The 17,489-nt window shown below is 54.1% G+C and overlaps 1 protein-coding gene across 6 annotated transcripts in view; it reads left to right on the top strand.

Moving 5' to 3' along the window:
• Positions 1–17,489, top strand: part of DPP6 (dipeptidyl peptidase like 6) — a 934,588-nt gene that overhangs the window by 446,149 nt on the left and 470,950 nt on the right. The window contains exon 1 of one of the 6 annotated variants that reach the window (XM_079149263.1): positions 13,122–13,491. The exons of 4 other annotated variants lie outside the window; for them this stretch is intronic. In XM_079149263.1, coding sequence (XP_079005389.1) covers positions 13,441–13,491 — 51 coding nt within the window. In that variant the 5' untranslated portion in view covers positions 13,122–13,440. Of the gene's footprint in view, positions 1–13,121; positions 13,492–13,750; positions 14,029–17,489 lie in introns of those variants that run through there. One more of the 6 variants, XM_079149266.1, reaches the window with a different exon arrangement.

Raw genomic sequence — 17,489 nt, 5'->3', positions numbered from 1 at the left:
CCACCACGTCCATCTGCTCTGCTGGCGCGGGCCGCGGCTTGGCCATACGTGTCAGGGCTGGACGCCCTGTGGGCCAGCAGGGGGGCGCTTGTCACTTCCCACCTCCCTGGTTAAGTGGAGTGACTGGCAGAGCAGGAAGGCAGACCAGCCTGCTCAGGCAGGAGGGCGAGGCCCACGTCCTGTGGGGCAGTTGCCCAAGGTGTCCCTGTGCTTAGGTCCGGGCAATGGAGGACACTGAGGTGACAGGTGGGGTCTCGCTGGAGGAGAGCTCTGGAGGACTCAGACATCACTGCACAAGTTTTCCTTCTACAAAAGAGAAGTCTGGAAAAGCCACCCAGCCACCCATCAGGCAGAGCTGAGGAGCTGAGAGACGGCTCTCCTCCAAGTCCCGAGCCCTCCTCTGAGGCCGTGGCCACTGGCTTCCCGCACAGTCCCTCACAGAGGGCTCCCTGCCTTGCTCGCCCTTCAGTGCACAGGAACAGGATGGGTTGTGCTGTGTGGCCCCGTCCAGAGACGAGGAAGGTCAGAGGGCAGGAAGCCATTTCCTTGGCTCAGCGAGCCGCCGGCCTGACCAGTCCCTCTGTGGGTCAACGGACTCGCAGGGTGGGAAGCCCCCACGGCAGGCTCGGGGGGCCAGGCAGTCCTTCCCCTGGGGGCTCCTGTGACCTGCGACATGTGGAGCAGGCCAGCAATCCCTGTGCACCTGGCCAGTCCAGCCCCCTCCATCCTCACCCACCATGCACAGTGAGGGGGCACCTGCCTGGGCCAGGTAGAGGCAGGAAATGCAGCAGCCAGCAAGGCCTACGGGTCGCTGAGCTGGAGACGGCCTGGGAGTCCTTAAGAACCAGTTGGTGCTGGGACCTTTCACATGCCATCAGTACACCCAGCACTAAATGGGAACCAGTGTGGGTTTGAGAAGGAGGCCTCCAGGGTGCATAATCCCAGAACACTGGCCAGTCAGCCTAGTCGGGTTCCTTTTATTGTGAAAAAAGAAAGATGCATTAAAGTTGTCTGGATAAAACAGCTACATTAAGGATAGAGCCCCCGGAAATGAGACTGGGCAGTAGCCAGGCCCAAGGCCACTGGGGCCACCTGGCCGCTCACCATCTCTCTCCCTTGCCTCTTCCTGCCACCAGTGGTGCCCGGCTCACTGCGGCCTCTTTCCGCCTCCACCCTGCACACAGCCTCACTGGAGCTGCCTCCCCCTCCTGGACTCACCTGTGGCCCTCCTGCCTTCCATCTACTCCTCTCCCCGACAGACTCTTGGTCCTGGGAAGGGGAGCGGCCTGACTCGTGTCTTTAGGACTCAACCACCGTGACCTCGTGTTCTTACTCTGTCCTAAGAGGGAGTAGTGGAGGTGGTTACTCCACGTGAGGGACGTGGGCGCTTCTGTGAGACCTGAGGCCCCAGGGAGACCAAATGCCCCAGCAGCAGGAGCGCATGGCCTCCAGGCCTCTCAGGTCCAGTGGGGACCTTACGCCTCAGCAGACGGGGCTTCACGTACAAGCAGACGAGCAGAGTGCAGAAGCAAGCTGCCCCGAATCCAGAAAGGGCGCTCCTGAAATCGTCAGGCCAGTCCTGTGGGCTCTGCGAGTGTGGCCCGCTGGCGGGCCCTCCTTCCGGGGGCCTACGCTGTGTCGGCTCTGCTTGTTACCAATAGTTTTAGGAATGGCACCAACTGCATGTGATGAAAACCCAGTCGTGAGTTCAAAGTCTCCACTGAGGAGATATTTTAAACGGGAGCCTTCCTGGTGGCCCACTCGTGTGCCACATCAGCTGTGCCCTCCTCTGCCGGTCATCCTCCAGAGGGTGGGCCTTCACAAATGTCTCATTCTTGTGGTTTGGATCTGGAATGTCCAAAGGCTCCTGTGTTGAAGGCTCGGCCCCCAGCGCAGCGGTGTTCAGAGGTGGGCTTTCGGGAACGCAGGGGGTCGAGAGCACTCTGACCTCATCAGTGGCTGAGTCCACTGAAGGGTTCGTAATCTGATGGTTTGTTGGAAGGAGTTGGAGACTGCAGGAGGAGGCGCCTAGGGGTAAGAAATGGGTTTTTAGGGTGTGCTGTGCATACCGTATCCTCATTCCCTTCTCACTTCTCTGTCTCTCTCTCTCTCCCCTCAGTGGCTGTCATGAGCTGAGTACCTTTCCTCCACCAGGCCCTTCTGCCATGATGTGTTGCCTCCCCTCAGTCATTGGAGCAGTGGAGCCAGCTAAGAACTGAAACCTCTGAAATTGTCAGCCAAAATAAATCTTTCCTCCTTTAAGCTGTTTTCCTCAGGCATTTTGTCACAGCAATGAAAAACTGACTAACACACTAATTCTCTGTGGACTTCCATCTCACATCCTTTCTGAGATGTGGCTCAGGCCAGCCTAGCTCCCCTGGTGTGCCACGTTTACACAATACGGTCCTTATCAGCATTTGTCTGAGCCTGTGTGTAAAGGGATATAACTAATGTGGTACCCATGCTTTTCCTCCATTGCATGAGGACCCTAGGCTGACTTGGCTTGGTAGCATATTTTATAAATGAATTTGTTCCAAGTGGGAAGTTGGTGAGTGTTGGAACCAGAAGCCACTGAAGGAGTGGTCTCTGGTGTCAATTCAAGCTCTTGTGGAGAAGCTGAGCAATCAGAGCATTAAATGCTTTGGAATCAAAGGCTTCTTGGGCCCATGGTCAGGTGCCATCTCTTTTGACTTCCTGTGGAACTTAGCATGGGGCTTCCTGGTGTTTCACTGGTGAACTTGTTTTGCAAAAGTTCCACAAGGCAGTACCTTTAGGGAGGGCTATAGACACTGACATTTTTAATTTTATTTTACTTTCTTAATGCTCATTTTGTGTATTCGGAAGGTAGTTGTCCCTCCTGGTTGTTCTGCATCCCCACTGAACCATCTCTTTTCTGTTTCTTGTGGGCTGGAGGAGACTCGCCTTCTGCCCCTTATCATTTCACATAGGATATACTCTTTTTAATCACTCGGCTGGGCTCCAGCCATCGGGACTTAGGCTCCATTCTGATTTTTGGCAAACGAGACTCTTCAAAAGCACCTAGGTCCTGTGTGGGTGTGTGCGCCTGGGGCTGGTGCAGCGTGTCTCCCTGCGGTTTCGCCTGGGCTTGCTGACGTGGCAGCCGCTCTCCTCTTTCTCGTTGTCATTATTCCTTTCTACCCTTCCTCCTTTTGGAAGTGACCATCTTGGCGTGGGTTCCTTGGTCGCAGGGGTCTTAAGCCATGAAGCCCTGGGTTCCAAAGATCCACAGCTGATGTAAGGAGATCAAAATGGGGGAGCTGGCTGAGCTGGATCAGGGCTGGGGTGGGGATGGAGCGCCAGGTTCTGACGGGCCCCCACCCGCTGCCCCTTCCCATCGCCACGTGCACAGCTGGAGAACCTCGGGCTGCGTGGGTCTAACCGAGGCGTTCCTTCTGCTGAGCTGATTCCCATCCTCCCAGGGCAGCTGCATCAGCGTTTCTGGTTCCCCGTGGCCTCTCTCAGTCATTCGTAAGCTGGGACCATACGACTCTGCGCCCTGAGTTGATTCCCTTCATCGATAGGTGCCTTCCAGCCCTCAGTCCCGCTGACACTAGCGGACCCTCCCATTGTTGCGTATTCTGTGTGCCGAGACCTGGGATGAAAGATGAGAAGGCGCCCGAGGAGAGCTCGGGGAGCGGTGAGCAGGGCCAGGCGGTCCTTCTGCATGTTCCTCGGTTGACCTCATTTCTCTCACGTAATCCTGACGGCACGCTCCGAGCTGTCCACTGCTGTGCCCTTTAACATCTGAAAACTAGATCCCGGAGCTTGCAGGCAGCCAGCAACTGAGAGGACCTGGGATCTGCTAACAGGAAGTTCCTCTGACTGCAAAGGTCACGCCTTCACTGACACGGAGGTTGCAGGGAGCCCTGGCCATGGAGGGACTCACCACGGGTCCAGGAAGCCAGGAAGAGAGGTGGACAGCAACTGCGCAGGGTCATGAGCAGTGAGGCGAGAGGTCAGACCCATGGGCTGAGGGTAGGAGGTGACCTCTGCACTGGGGCACTAAGGCTCGGGGAGGATCTTGCCGGGGAGAAGGGGCTGGGCGCAGAGCTGGGGCTAGGGCCTGGCAGGGAGACTGACCCCTTGGCTCAGGCTTTGTGAAGTGCTTCTGCTTAATGCCTTCCTGAAGAAAATGCTAAGTGCTTTAGATTTCCACTGCTTTTATGTGTCTCCGATTTTAAGGGGCCCCTTTGAACGTCATTTAAGGTTTCACTTACACTAATTTCCTAAGCCATATCAGATGCACTTTACAAAGCAGGGCAGCAGGAACTGTTGACTGATCCTTCCCGAGAATGTCCTGCTCGAGCCTGTTTGTTGATTTATTTTGAGGTTTGGAGACATTTCAGTACGATGTTCTCCTGTGTGGGGAGCGAACCCCTTCCTGACCCCACTTCTGCTGAACACCCAGGCAATGTCTACAAGGCAGGTGGCCGAGGCCAGGCCAGAGGAGGCTACAGAGGGCTTCTGTGGAACATCTTTCCCAAAATACCATGGAACCCAGTATGGCAGTGGGAATATCTGAGCCACCCCATGACATTTGTCCCCAGACAATGTGACAGTCTGTTCTGCAGCTGGCGCCAAATAGGGCTGAGCAAATAGTCCCAGAAATCTCAGCAATCATAAATAAGGCGTCTGTCACGCTACTGTCACCAATGGCACCTGGCAGCATGAGGTGCCCAAGGAGGAGCGTGTGGTATCCTGGCCCTGAAGGGCAGCATGTGCAGGCCTGGCTGGGTCCAGCACAGCCTAGCTGTGCCCAGGTGTGCAAAGGTGTGATTGTTCAGGGGTAGACATGCAAAGCAGAGCAGGTGAATGAGATAGTGCTACTTTGGGCTGAAACATGAGAACTTCAGAATACAGCACAGCACAGCAGGTGGTCCCTCACAGCTGCAGGTGGCGCCCTCGAGAAGCAGGGCTTGAGTTGGCTGTAAACCCCTATTGCATGATACCCCATTTTAGAAAGCCGACTATCAATGTTGGCATACCTACCTGGACTCCAAAGTGGAAATTTCGAGCTGGAGGGCAACCCAGGGAACTCCTAATTTAAAGAGTGTGGTGGTAGCTCAGAGAGTGGTGAGCTGGACTCAGTTGTGAGCTGCACGTTCGGCCTTTATCCAACCACACCTTGTGGCCGGGCAGACTAGCCATTCCCTCTAAGCCCAATCTCCTTATCTGTAGGTGGAGAATCACAACGCCTCCTTCCAAGCATGGTCCCGAGGGTGAAATGACATAGGACGGGTGACGATGCCCAGCTACAGAAGACTCTCCATACGTTCCATTTTGACTTATTTTGACTTTCCCTACTGTTCTCATCAGTTTTTTTCGCCACTGTGACTAAAAGGCCTTCACGATTTTAAAGGAGGGGAATTTTGTTTGGGGCTCACAGTATCAGAGGTCTCAGTTCATAGATGGCTGACTCTACTGTTCTGGGCCCAGGTGAGGAACATGGCGTGGCAGACGGGTGGCCCAGCTCCTCAGCCGTGCCCTCCGACCCCAGTCGCCACCCAGCCAATCGCATCAGAAGACTGACAACCTGCTTGGAGTGAGGTTCTCGTAACCAACCATTCACCTCTGAACTTTCTTGCACACATGAGCTTTGGGGGACACCTCACATCCAAACCCGGACACTCTACTCTCAGTACAGACAAGGAGACAGAGTGGAGAACACAGTCCCCAGCACCTGGTCACCCGTTCTTCCCTCTCTCCCTTCCTTCACTCCTCCCCCCACTCTTTCCTTTCCCTCGGTCCCCTCGTGATCTACTCTGCGTCCCCTCTCCACTTGCCACAGGTTATACCCTGTTTTCAGGGCACTCTGTCTGCGTTCTTCTGAAACACATTTCACGTGCTGTGTATTCTTTTGGCTAGACGGTTGGAGTTGATGTTTGGTGTGCATGTGCGTTTACGTACACACACATATTTCTTACTTTCGTCCCCTAAGCACCGTGCCCGTGATCCGCCCAGGCTCTGAGCATACACGTAGTCTGTTGCCGCCAGCCTCTGCCGAGAGCTGCACAGGGTGCAGCCAGTCTGCCCTCCACGTGACTCCTCCCCAAGGACTGCCTCCAGGGACCCTCAGGCAGCACTGAAAGGCGTCCTGGTGAGGGTTTCCTCTCCAGTCTGCCGAGGCTGAGAGCAGGCTTCCCGGCCTGACCAGCAGAGCTGATTGGCACAGTACATGCAGGGTCATGGGGTCTCAGCAGTGGACACGCTGCTCAGGCAGAGCCCACTGTGACCCTGGTCCCTGACAGGAGCGCCGCCCCAGCTGCAGCAAGGCCAGGAGCACTGTCTTACCCCGTGAAGACTTGCAGTGAGGAGAGGAAAGGAAAAGTGGAATCTCTTCACGTGGGGTGTGGTGGAGAATCCCCTTTGAGACCAAAGTCCCCTCATCGTGTGTTTGTTTAAACAGAGATTTTCAGGCACTGGCTCAGCTGCTGGGGGTTATGGACTGGCAGACCACATGAGTGCTGTCAGTACTTAGCAAATCCTTGTCCGTGTTCCCCAAATCCACCAGAGGTTCTTGCTTCCCAGGCACCAACCCGGGTCCATAAGGCAGCAGGGTGTTGGAGGGGATGCTGTGGGCCTGCACGTGGCCACAGGAAGGAGGCTTGTCCCTCTGGTCACAGGCCACCATAGATGTGGACACAAGCTGCCTGCTGACAGGCAGCGTGGACACGGGACTGTCTTGGTTAGCACAGATCTTTCCACTCCTAAGAGTCGTCTGCTGGGTTGTCAGCAAAATGCATTAGGGATTTTCCTCTGTGGTCTTTCCTTTTGTGGATTTGGGGGAGAATACTCGGCCTTGATACTGGAAGATTCTTCTCCTGTTGAATTTGCAACCCCAAATGTGTGGACACACTTTGATTGTAACAGAGCCCCTCTGGGCCAGGATGGGTGACCTTTCTCTGCAAAGAGCCAGGCCATATGTGTTTTGCACTTCACAGGCCTCATGTCCTTTGTCACAAGTCCCACCACTGCCTCGCGGTAGTGCAAAAGTAGCCACAGACCATACGTCTGAACAGCCACAGCTTCATCTAGTACAACTTCGGTTATAAAACAGGAAGGGGGCTGGTTTGGGCCCGGCTGCCGTCTGCGGGCCCTGTTGCCATGATGTGCGCCTGCTTGCTGTGTCGTGCCTGGAACAGCATGAACTCGGTAGGTCTCACAAGGCAGCCCAGCTCCTGTCTCTTCCCAGAATGACCTGCCATGCCATCCTTTCGGAACCACTCTGAACACACCTGCTAGGCAAGCAGAGGAAGACCAGGAATCACACTGGACAGTGTCAGCTCGGTCCTGCCTTCCAGAACCTGAAGCATCGGCCACCTCCATGAGACTCAGCTGTTCCTCCTTCCTGTAGATGAAATCCAGAGGGGAGGAGTCCAGGATGCTGTGCTCACTTGCACAAGGTCTTCAGGCTCCGCTTGTTGCCTCCCACAAACCCCACACACACTGGGTGGGGAGATGGAAGACAGAGAGGACGTGAAACAGCGTCATTGGGACAGAATCTGCTACAGACGCCTCTCCATACAGCCTGTCATGATTGACTTGTGTGTCAGCTCGCCAGGCTGTGGTACCGAGGTTTTGGTCTATACCAGTGGAGATGTTGCTGTGAAGTTTTGCTGTCGTTGTATTAAGATGAAAGTATCATTTAAACCCATGGATGTTGAGGAAAGCAGGTCCCTCTGCCATGTGGGTGGGCCTCCTCCAGGCAGTCAAAGGCCTTCAGAGAAAGACAGAGGACTCCCAAGGAGGGAGGGATCCTGCAGCAGATGTGTGAGCCGTTCCTTAATCGACCAGCCAACCCATCAGTCTCTGTCTCCCTCCCTCTCACATGCATGTCCTTTGGCTCTGTTTCTCTGGAGAGCCCTGACTCACACACCAACCCTTCCTCAGAGTGCTCCAGCAGGGGCCCCTTCTGGCTCAGGGGGGCTGGTGGCATGTCCTGTACTCATGACACTGTCCCATTGTGGAGCAGCCAGAGTCTGGGTGTTGGGGACCACAGCAGGCTGCCCAGAGGGGGATGCCTGTGAGCTCACTGCAGCTCCACGCTCTTCTTATTTTTCTTAAAATAAACAATTTGAAAATGAAGGAAGCCCCTCATCAACTGGGCGTGATGCCCCAGGCTTTCCCACTTCTAGTTCAAGAGATTTACCCCCAGGCGGGCGTGGCTCAGCCGCTGAGGGCTTGCCTGGCATGCGTGAGGCCCTGGGTTCCTTCCCCAGACCTCAGGACAAAGGAGAGAGCGATTTGCCACTGATGCTCTTAACGGGGAAGCACCACTGCACCCTCCTCTGGGGAACGGACTGAGCCAGATGTGGGGCGGCGGCTCTGGCTGGGCTTTTAGGATCTCCACAGAAACTCCCCAGCAGCCATTCCTGTGGGATCCACACAGGCCAAGGGCAGAGGCTTGCTGCCTCCTGTCTCTTTCCCTGACCCTTCCTGCCTTCCCAGACCTTCCCTGACCCATCCTGCCTTCTCAGACCTCCCTCCATACAGCTTCTGCCTGGCTGCCCACTGTTCCTCACCTGAGCGTGCAGCACTTATATAATGGGCTGTCGAGGTCAAACCAAAGCAGCCTCCACATGCAAATGGTAGCTCTTCTGTTAGAGGTTCGGATTTCCAAGCAGTCAGTGGTTGGAAAGCTGACCCTTAGTTTGGGAACCTTCGCCACCTCTCATCTCCCTTGGGAATTTCCAGTGGGGTTTGTTTTTTTTTTTTTTTTTTTTTTTTTTTTTTTTTTTTTTTAATTTCAACTTGTTTCTTTGGGCCCTGGCATGACTCCTGTGACTCCTTGCCACCCCACACTTTTATTTTCGGGGAATTGTAAGTGGGAGTAGCTTCTCTTGCAGATGGTGAATACTAAAAACTTGAGACTTCCCAGATTGTACCCTCAGGATATGCTGAGCTCTACCTTATGCAGGAGATCACCTGGCATGCCTGCTGCTTGTAGGGGCTTCTCTGTCTGCACAAAGTAGGTGCTCCATAAGTGCTTGCTGATTAAGTGATGCTTGAAGCAAAGTCTTGCAGCTGACAGGCTACTTGGGCAGGCGAGAAGGAATCTGAGGAGACACTACTTCAAGCAGCAGAGGAACCCAGGTGTGCACGTTTGCAAACAAACCTGATTAGCTGTGCCCATACCAGCAACTCTGGTCAGACGGCTTCTGGAGTGGACAGCAGGTGGAGGCTGTGTTGGCCAGCCTAGTGAGGTGGCCTGTGTACCTGTGCAGGACTGACCAAGCCTCCATCCCTCTGTAAGGCCCAGCAGAGGCGTCCGAGCATCCTAATAGAACTGGTCAGACATGCTAGCACAAATGGGAGGGGAGAGGCCAAGGGAGGGGTAGTGGCATCTCCTTTTGGCCTATGGTCAGCCCCATGCCAGCTGACTCCAGGTGCCCAGGCCCAGTGAGCACAGCAATGGGCTCTCACGGCTGGCAGGCCCTGTGTAGTCCTTACTACTTGCTCTGCGTGTGTCCTGCTGCTCTGAAATTTCTTCCGTGAAGAAAGAAAGTGCCTCTACTCACAGGCACTCCATCAAGTTGGACTCGTCCTGGACACAGAGGGAGGGGGCACCTTGGGATGAGGTCTTTGCAAGATCCTCTGGGCCGCCTGACCTTAGCAGAAGCTGGTCAGTCAGGCTTGAGCTAGGAGCCTCACTCTTGTTGAGAATTTGGGAATTCATCTCCTGCCAGGCACTTGGGAAGTGTTGGCAGAAACACAGAAAGAGTGTGTGTGTGTGCACACGCGTGCAAGAGGAGTCTTGATGAAATAACTGGATGGCAGGGCCAACTCTGCCATCGGCAGCTGGATGCAGGAGGCTGGAAGGGTTCCTTACAGTCAGATGGTGCTCGGAGCAATCATTATGAGCTGTCGTGTTCTCCAAATGGTCACACGCAGAGTTCTGACCCCAGGACCTCAGAGTGCGTCTGTATTTGGAGACAGCATTTCTACGGAGGAAATCAAGTTGAAACGAGGTCATCGAGTGCCACTAATCCCATCTGACTGGTGTCCTTAAAGAAGAGGCAAGACAAGGCAAGAGGACACAGCATGATGCCATCTACACGCCAGGGGGCAGAACTCAGAAGACCCAGCACCCTGGCTTCAGTTCCAGCCTCCAGAATTTTGAGAGAATAAATTTCTGTAGTTCCAGCTGCCCCCTCTGGGGGCTTGGTTACATGTGCCCAAGGAGACGATCCTAGTACTAAGAGACTTTTAAGGATGAATTAGGGTAATGTACACAGTGAGCTCAGTGTCATTCTGGGGCAGACTGGGCAAATACTTGTACTGTTGTGTATTCTACTCTCCGGGCATCGTGGGTAGTGCCATATGGTGGTTTAGGGCCTGGACTGCTGAGGTTCAAGTTTGGGTTTGGCTATGTAACTCTGCATGACCTTGGGTTTCATATCAAATTCTCCAAATATCTCCCTCTGTGTAAACTGGGGGAACTGCAGTGGCTGCCTCACAGAGCTGCTGGGGCACAAGGTCAGGTGGCAGCGCCTGCCACTGGCAGATGGCCATTCCTGTTGCCATCACTGAGGAGAGTGAGCACCCTGCCCCTTCACTAACCAGGTGCACATCCCGGCCCTCCTCTGTGCTGGGCACTGGAAGGGCAGGCAGAGGACACCCCGTCCCCCTGGGCTGCACGCCTGCACTGCCAAAGACGCCCAGCGCTCGTCTGAGATGCCTTCCCTGCAGTCTGTGGGCGCTGCAGACCATGATATTGCTGTGTGCTGCTCTCACTAACTCACCTATAGCCTCCTTTCTTTCCCTTGCTTGGCACAACCCTGGGGCAACATGTCCTGTATTGGCCTGGTTAACCTTTAAAAGCAGAATCAAGAGTGTAGCAAAGTTGGCAGCTGGGGACTTGCTGCCAGGAAAACCCAGTAGGGAGCTTCTGAGTGGCCCTTCCGGCCTGGCCCTCCACCGATCAGTCTCACGCATTTCCTCCCTCAGGGCTCTTGATGACAGAACTGGAATGTAGGGGAGCCGGGGTCAGGGTCTGGCTGGGTCGACTTCCATGAGATCTAAGGCCAGGAGGACATTCTTTGGAAGTGCCATGTGTGACTTCACAATGTCAGCAGACTTTTCAGTATATTCACATTCATGTTAGAGGCCAAATGTTTTCAGCTCTTTACCGAGAGGTAAAATGGGAAGTGTCCAAAGGGGTCTCATCTGTTCCCACTGACCCAGCTGGCCATTCCTGCAGCACCACCTCCTGGTTTCCATGGCGGTCCTGGGAACAGTGGAGGGAAAGGTCGCAGGTCCCTTCCCATCTGCACCTGCCCATCCACTGCCATTCCTGTCCTTGGATATCAGTCCTCATCTGCAGAGGACTAGCTGTGACACCTTTCTGAGTTGTCACAGAAGGTGGCTCAAGGTTCATCCCACCCCAGGGTGTAAGAGGAATCTCTGGGGACAGCGCAGTGTTGAGCGTGGGATTGTGAAGGCGTGTCGTGGGGCAGGGGCTGCTGATGACACTGACCGCAGGGGCCGGCTGGGTCGCTGGCATGTGAAGGAAGAGCAGTCGCTCACCTTGCTGCCTGGCCCTCCTTTCTGAGTCTCAATGTTGGTTTGCCTAAGGACCTCAGGCCACCATGGCTTCCAGGGCCCACAGGTGTGACCAGGGTGGGGCCAGGTCCTTCCACATGTGAGGCTGGGATTGTATGAAGACCTTGAGAGTCCGCCCCCGCCCCAACTTACTGGCACCCACCCTTCAATCAAGACTGATAAACACTCAGGTGCCAGGCATCGCAGCAGGCAGGGCCACAAAGATGCGTGACAGGACTGCACCCCTCTGCTGTGGCACCCCTGAAGCTTAGAGCCCTGCAGGAAGTCTCACCCAACTCAGAAAAGGCGAAACAGGACCCTCCCTGGGTAGCGAGAGTTTTATGTGGGGCTTTCCTCTCCTGCACGCTGGGCCAGGCAAGCCACTGGCTTCCCCTGGAACCTGTGCCACGTGAACCCTCAGAGCAGAAGCAAGTGCAGCCTGCATGGGGGCGACTACTCCTCTTTATGATTTGGATTCGTCTGCCAACTCCAAAGGACACAGTGCCTTGGACTTTGCCTGTTGTCTGTTTTTGTAACAGACTTGGGGGGCACTGTGAAGGAGCTGGACTGTGGGAAGGAAAGTGAAGGGATGCCACTCCATTGGCTTCTTTTCTTTAAGAACTACACTGGTCTCTGCTGCGGTGCAAAGAGCATGATGACACAGGCCCGGCCACAGGGCCGACTGTAGAGTACCTACTAGTGACCACGTGGAGGCGGGCAGCTCTCCGGTCACCAAACACCAGGAACTGGCTGGGCGGATGGAGAGGCACCCAACCTGGAGGTCTAGAGTGTTGGCAGAGGTCCAGGGCACACACAACAGGGCCACAGGAGTTGGGGGGTCACAAGATGATCCCACCTGCAACCCCCTGGCCCTTCATGCATCCCCTAGATCCCCCTCTCCCTTCTCTACCCACTGAAGGTGTCACTCAGGTGTAGGCAGCAGAGTCCAGGTGTGGCAGGAGCCCTGAGTCAGTCCAAGATGGAGGCCCCAGGCATCAGGCCGACTTGCAGGGCTGTCTCCTGCTCTGCTTGAGCTCAGGGTGCAGCAGGGAGCCCAGTGTCCTCCAAGGTCATTGCACACACCAGGCCTTTGCCTTTCTTTTCTCTCTTAAGGGCCAGGAGAGACAGCCTGAGATCCGGGATGATCCTCCAGGGGAAATGTAGCTTCTTTGACTCCAAAGATGGAACCAAGTTTTCTGGATTGTAAGGGAAACAAAGGCCAAGGACCCCACCAGCCAGCCTTCCTGCAAACCCACTAGGCAGACAGAGGATCCCTTCCCCGGTAAACACCCCTTCCTCCTCAAAAGCACCAGCCGCTTCGCAGCAGCAAAACACAAAGACCATCCCCTGCGCCGCGCTGTGCCCCCCGCCCAGGTGTGAGCTGTCCGGGGCGCTGCTGCGGCCCAGGCTCTGCCTCCCGGGCGCGGCGGCCGGACACGCCGGGCTGCGGCGGGGCTCGCGGCGCGTGGGCGCGCGTCCCCCCGCGGTCCTCCCGGTGGTGGCCCCGCGGCCCCCGCCCCGGCCAGCCCGGCGGAGCGCGGCCCGAGCATGCGCCGTGCGCGGCCGGGAGGCGGCGGCAGCGCACGCCCGGGCCCTGCCTGCTCCCAGCCGCGGCCGCCGGTTGCTAAGCAGTTATTGTTTCTGTGGCGATCGCGGAGCTGTTGCTAATTGGAGAAGCCCCCAGCAGCGGCACCTCCGTCGCGCCCTCGCCCTGCCCCTTGCGTTTCCAGAGGGACTGGGCAGCCCGCCGCCCCCGCCCCCAGGCACCCTGCGCCCGGGAACTATGGACTAGGCTGCGCCCGCCGGCGCCGGGTTCCACTCTGTGGCTCCACACTCGCCTCGGCCCCTGCCCCGCGGTGGCCAGCGCCCGGCCAGACCATGACCACGGCCAAGGAGCCCGCGGGGAAATCGGCCCAGCAGCAGGAGCAGGTAACGCGGTGCCTCGCGTGTGCATGTGTGTGCCAGAGGGAGGGAGGTTCGCGCACGACTTGGTGTGTGCTCGTGGCTGGAGCCCTCCGGACCCCAGCTGCTGAGTGCAGGGTCTGCCCTGGCCTCCACCTGCTGCCTTTTTAAAGGATCGCCGGGTGGGGTCAGTCATGGAGAGGTCTGGCAGGTAAAGTTGACCAGAGCACCCGCGGACCCAGGTCTCTTCAGAACTGCCTAATTTCACCTGTTTTAGTTGCCAAGGTTCCTAACTACTTTGCAATTTGGGTGAGGAAAGACATGGCACAGAAATAAATACACAAATTAAAAATAAAGCTTATTCCCACCCCCAAGAGGACTTTGATTTGGTTCGAAGCCAAGTCACAAGGGATAGAGCCGTGTGTAGAGGACTTTGCTCTCCATCCCTCCTGTGTTCCCCCCTTTCTCCGGAGTATTTCTGGAAGGCAGGGGCAGATTGGTGCTGCTCTCCTGGTCAGAGACGGTGCAGACGTGGCCTGCTGAAAGATGTACAGTGAGGACCAGGTGAGCTGGGCTGAGAAGTAGCAGTATTTGCAGGCTGGCTGAGGGCCAGAGGTCTGCAGGGGGTCCCGTGTGCAGAGGGAAGGGCAAGAGCTGACACCCTGCCCTGGGGAGGCCTAGCTTCTGCAGAAGCGGGTGCACTTGGGGCAAGGGTGAGTCTCCAGGCCGGGGTTCAGTGCTCCTGTAGATATTGTGATTCCCTTCTTAGAGGAGCCGAAGGGTTCTTGTCTGTTAATCGCTGTTCAGTTCACCTCAGGCGGATCATTAAAATAGACCCTGGGAGACACCACTAGATTTGCAAAACCATTCGCTGGAGCTTGGTAAATCAACAGCAGAAGCAGATTTCTCCTGTGTGGTGTGGGATTGTCCTTAGGTTGCTTTTGCTAGGATCAGGGCAGAGAAAGGAGACCCCGCTATAGTTCAGGAAGGCAGAAAGCCTGGGGGAACATGGTGTGACAGAATTCCACCGTCAGCTATTTAGGGAACACATGGAGACAACTTTGCATCTGTATTGGGTGAGAGCTCCATTTTGGGATCATTTCCCCAGAGCCTGTTTTGCAGTAAAAGAGGGACCATCTTATTATCACCATCTACAGGACCTGAGAGCAATTTAATTTCTCCTGGGAAGAAGACCTTGTAAACATGGAAATCTAGAAATCCAGCATGTGAGTGTGCAAGGGTTAATGCTTAGTGTAGCTTGACAGGTTCACATAGGCCAAACCTTCCTTCTTTTAGAAATTCTACAGAATATTTGCTCAATAAAGAGGCATCTCCACCCTAAACCAGCATCTTGTAACCAATGGGGTCTCCTTTTATTACAGTTCTCTTCCCTTACTAGGTATAAAATAAACACTTACTGACTTGCAGGCTTGAACTAGGACTAGGTGGCCTTTCTGACATGGGGCAGAAGTGAAAATTATAAAAAGAGCAGAGTGCTCATAGGTCGAAACCCAGGGATCAGAGCCTAAAGCCCAGCCTGTGTTATGTAAAAGAAGTTCCCTGGTTTTCGCCTGGTTCTCCTGTTATTTTGCCATTACTCAGCAGGCAGGGGCCTGGCGATGGTTAATTAGGGTGTGGGGCTTGGAGGAAGGATAAGTTCTTAGTTTGATTTTATACTTTGACCATTAAAATCCCCCCATCTTTGAATCTGCTTCCCCTTTGGAAGACGTAAACTGGTGTAGATCAAAGTCTAAAGGCAGCCTTGGCTCCAGAGACCAGGTGGGACATTCAGAGGTGCCTGTCCTTGTCACCTGCAGCTGGGAAATCCTTTTCCTCCATTCTCAAGTGGCCTCTTCTTGACCCTAAAACATTCACAGCACTCTTTCAACCAGGTCCATAAATGGAGGGTCAGTAGCAGGCTAGGGGAGGAGAAGACTGGGTGGAGGACTAAGGCCTTGCACTAGACGGTACATATATATACACATGTGTACACACGTGTGCGTACACGTGCACACATGCATGCTGCTTTAGAGGATCTGGGCTAAAGTAACTGCCCAGAACACAAAGAGGTCCATAAAATGCCTGAAGACTGCTTCTTGTGGCTCCATCATACTTAATTTTGTGAAGCTTTAAGCTGTTCTGTGTGCTCAGGCTGCCAAGCTCTCCAGGAGTTCTGCAGGGTCTGTCTGGTGGGGTTTGCAGGGCCCACGAGAAGAGTGTGATCCCTGTGTTTTATGAGAGTGGGGTGGGTGGTCCCTGTTTCTGGTTTGATTGGTGGTTTTGGGGAAATTTATTGTTCTGACTACAAGGGCCATCTCCAAGTCACCAAGCACTCGGGGACGGTGGCTCTTTACACCTGCATATTGGGAGGCATTACCCTGAGGATTTGGATTTCACAGAGCATAAACCTATGTCCAGCATTCTTTAGAACCTATGGTGACCTCAGTAGACCCGTTTCTTCTTAGCAAGCCAGGGGAGGGGGTCTTGAAGCTTCTTCACCTGCCGAGACTCTTGGGAGCCAGGCCTGTGGGTGGAGGAAAGAAATAACTTCTCTGTGGAGGATTAGCACAGATTAGTGAAAAAATTAGGAGAACATGTAAAACCAATTGTTTTGCCTGTTAATTAGATATTGCTGTGTTTTCTCAAATTTGCTAAAAATTTTTACTAAAAACAGATGAATATGTGGAAAGAGCGTTGGGGGGTTTTGTTTTGTTTTGGTAAAGGATACTATGTGAACATATTGGAAATAAAAGAGAGAACGGAATTCCAGAAGACAATTTTTCTCTTTGGAGATGCTAAAATTTACTTGTAAGGGAAGTATTGCCAGCCCAGAAATGTTGACAAATAATATATCTTTTAATGTGAATGAATTGATTCACCCTTTGGCTCAGAAGCACACTGGCTATACCCAGGCAGAGTGTAGCCCAGTGGAAGAAGCAGAAAGTGCGGAGCGGATTTGGTTCAAATTTAGTATATTCTCATGCAGAGACTTAGAAAATCAAATTCAGTGACTTTCCCACTTAAAATTAAAAAGCAAAAATTTGCTTCAACATATGCTATTCCCATTTCAAATGATTTAAAATTGAAAAGCAGTAATCTGTAATGCTATTGAGTAAGAAGACAGAAAAATTAATTCTGGGTTTTTTCAGTGAGCCATTAAACATTTCTGCTCCCCTGTTGAGAGGGTCGAGCTGCTGGTGCACATTCTGAGCATGCATGTTGGGTGTGCAGGCACACACGCACACCACTGAGCATGCACTTGTGCCGAACACACGTGAACACATGAGGAGCCTCATGTGCCACAGGATCAGAGTGGGCAGGGACAGCTGCGTACATGTTCTCGTCTACCTGCTGTGCTTGGGGATCTTGCTTCCATAAGGGCATACCTTCCCTTCGAAGGTGCCCAGAGGCCCCTGGTCCCGCACCAACATCCTGCTTTCTGTTTGCTACCTTGGAACTTTGCCTTTACCTGTAGCCACAACCTCAGTCTTCACATACCTGGAAATCAGCTCTGAGGAGCATTCATTTTTGGTGCTTCTCAGTTTTCTGGAAGCCGTAGGAGCGCTTGTAGCCCCTGATGTGTCTATTACCTGTTCATTCCTGGGCCCAGGTGACGTATGAGCCAGAAGGGACCTCTGACTTCCTGCCAGGGCTCCTCGCTGTGGACCTTGTTGCTTATTAGTAGTAAAGTCCAGAACAGGCTGAGGTCAAGCTGGCTTTGACCTTTATGAGCGTTAAACTTGTATGCAACCATGTTGAAGAAGAAGGCAACGTAAGGCATCCAGAGTCAAGGTGACACTGTATTGGGGGAATAAAGGGTTGAAGGAAACCCTGAAAAACAAGCTGCAATAATGAGAAGTGCAGGTGTGTCATGTTGATAAGGCATGATCAAAATTCAGAACCACTCACGTAAACCGAGTCCCGTTCTGTGCACAGTCCAAGTTATCTGAGACTCTCTGCTTAGAAAGAGGACTTTAAGAGACTGGGTAAAGAGTGGGATCGCCAGGTTCTCAGGGTTCTTTCAG

The sequence above is a fragment of the Sciurus vulgaris genome, assembly GCF_902686455.1.
Source record: "Sciurus vulgaris genome assembly, chromosome: 8".
Lineage (NCBI taxonomy): Eukaryota > Metazoa > Chordata > Mammalia > Rodentia > Sciuridae > Sciurus > Sciurus vulgaris.
Note: the sequence above shows the minus strand (reverse complement) of the source record. Positions and strands in the feature narration are given on the sequence as shown.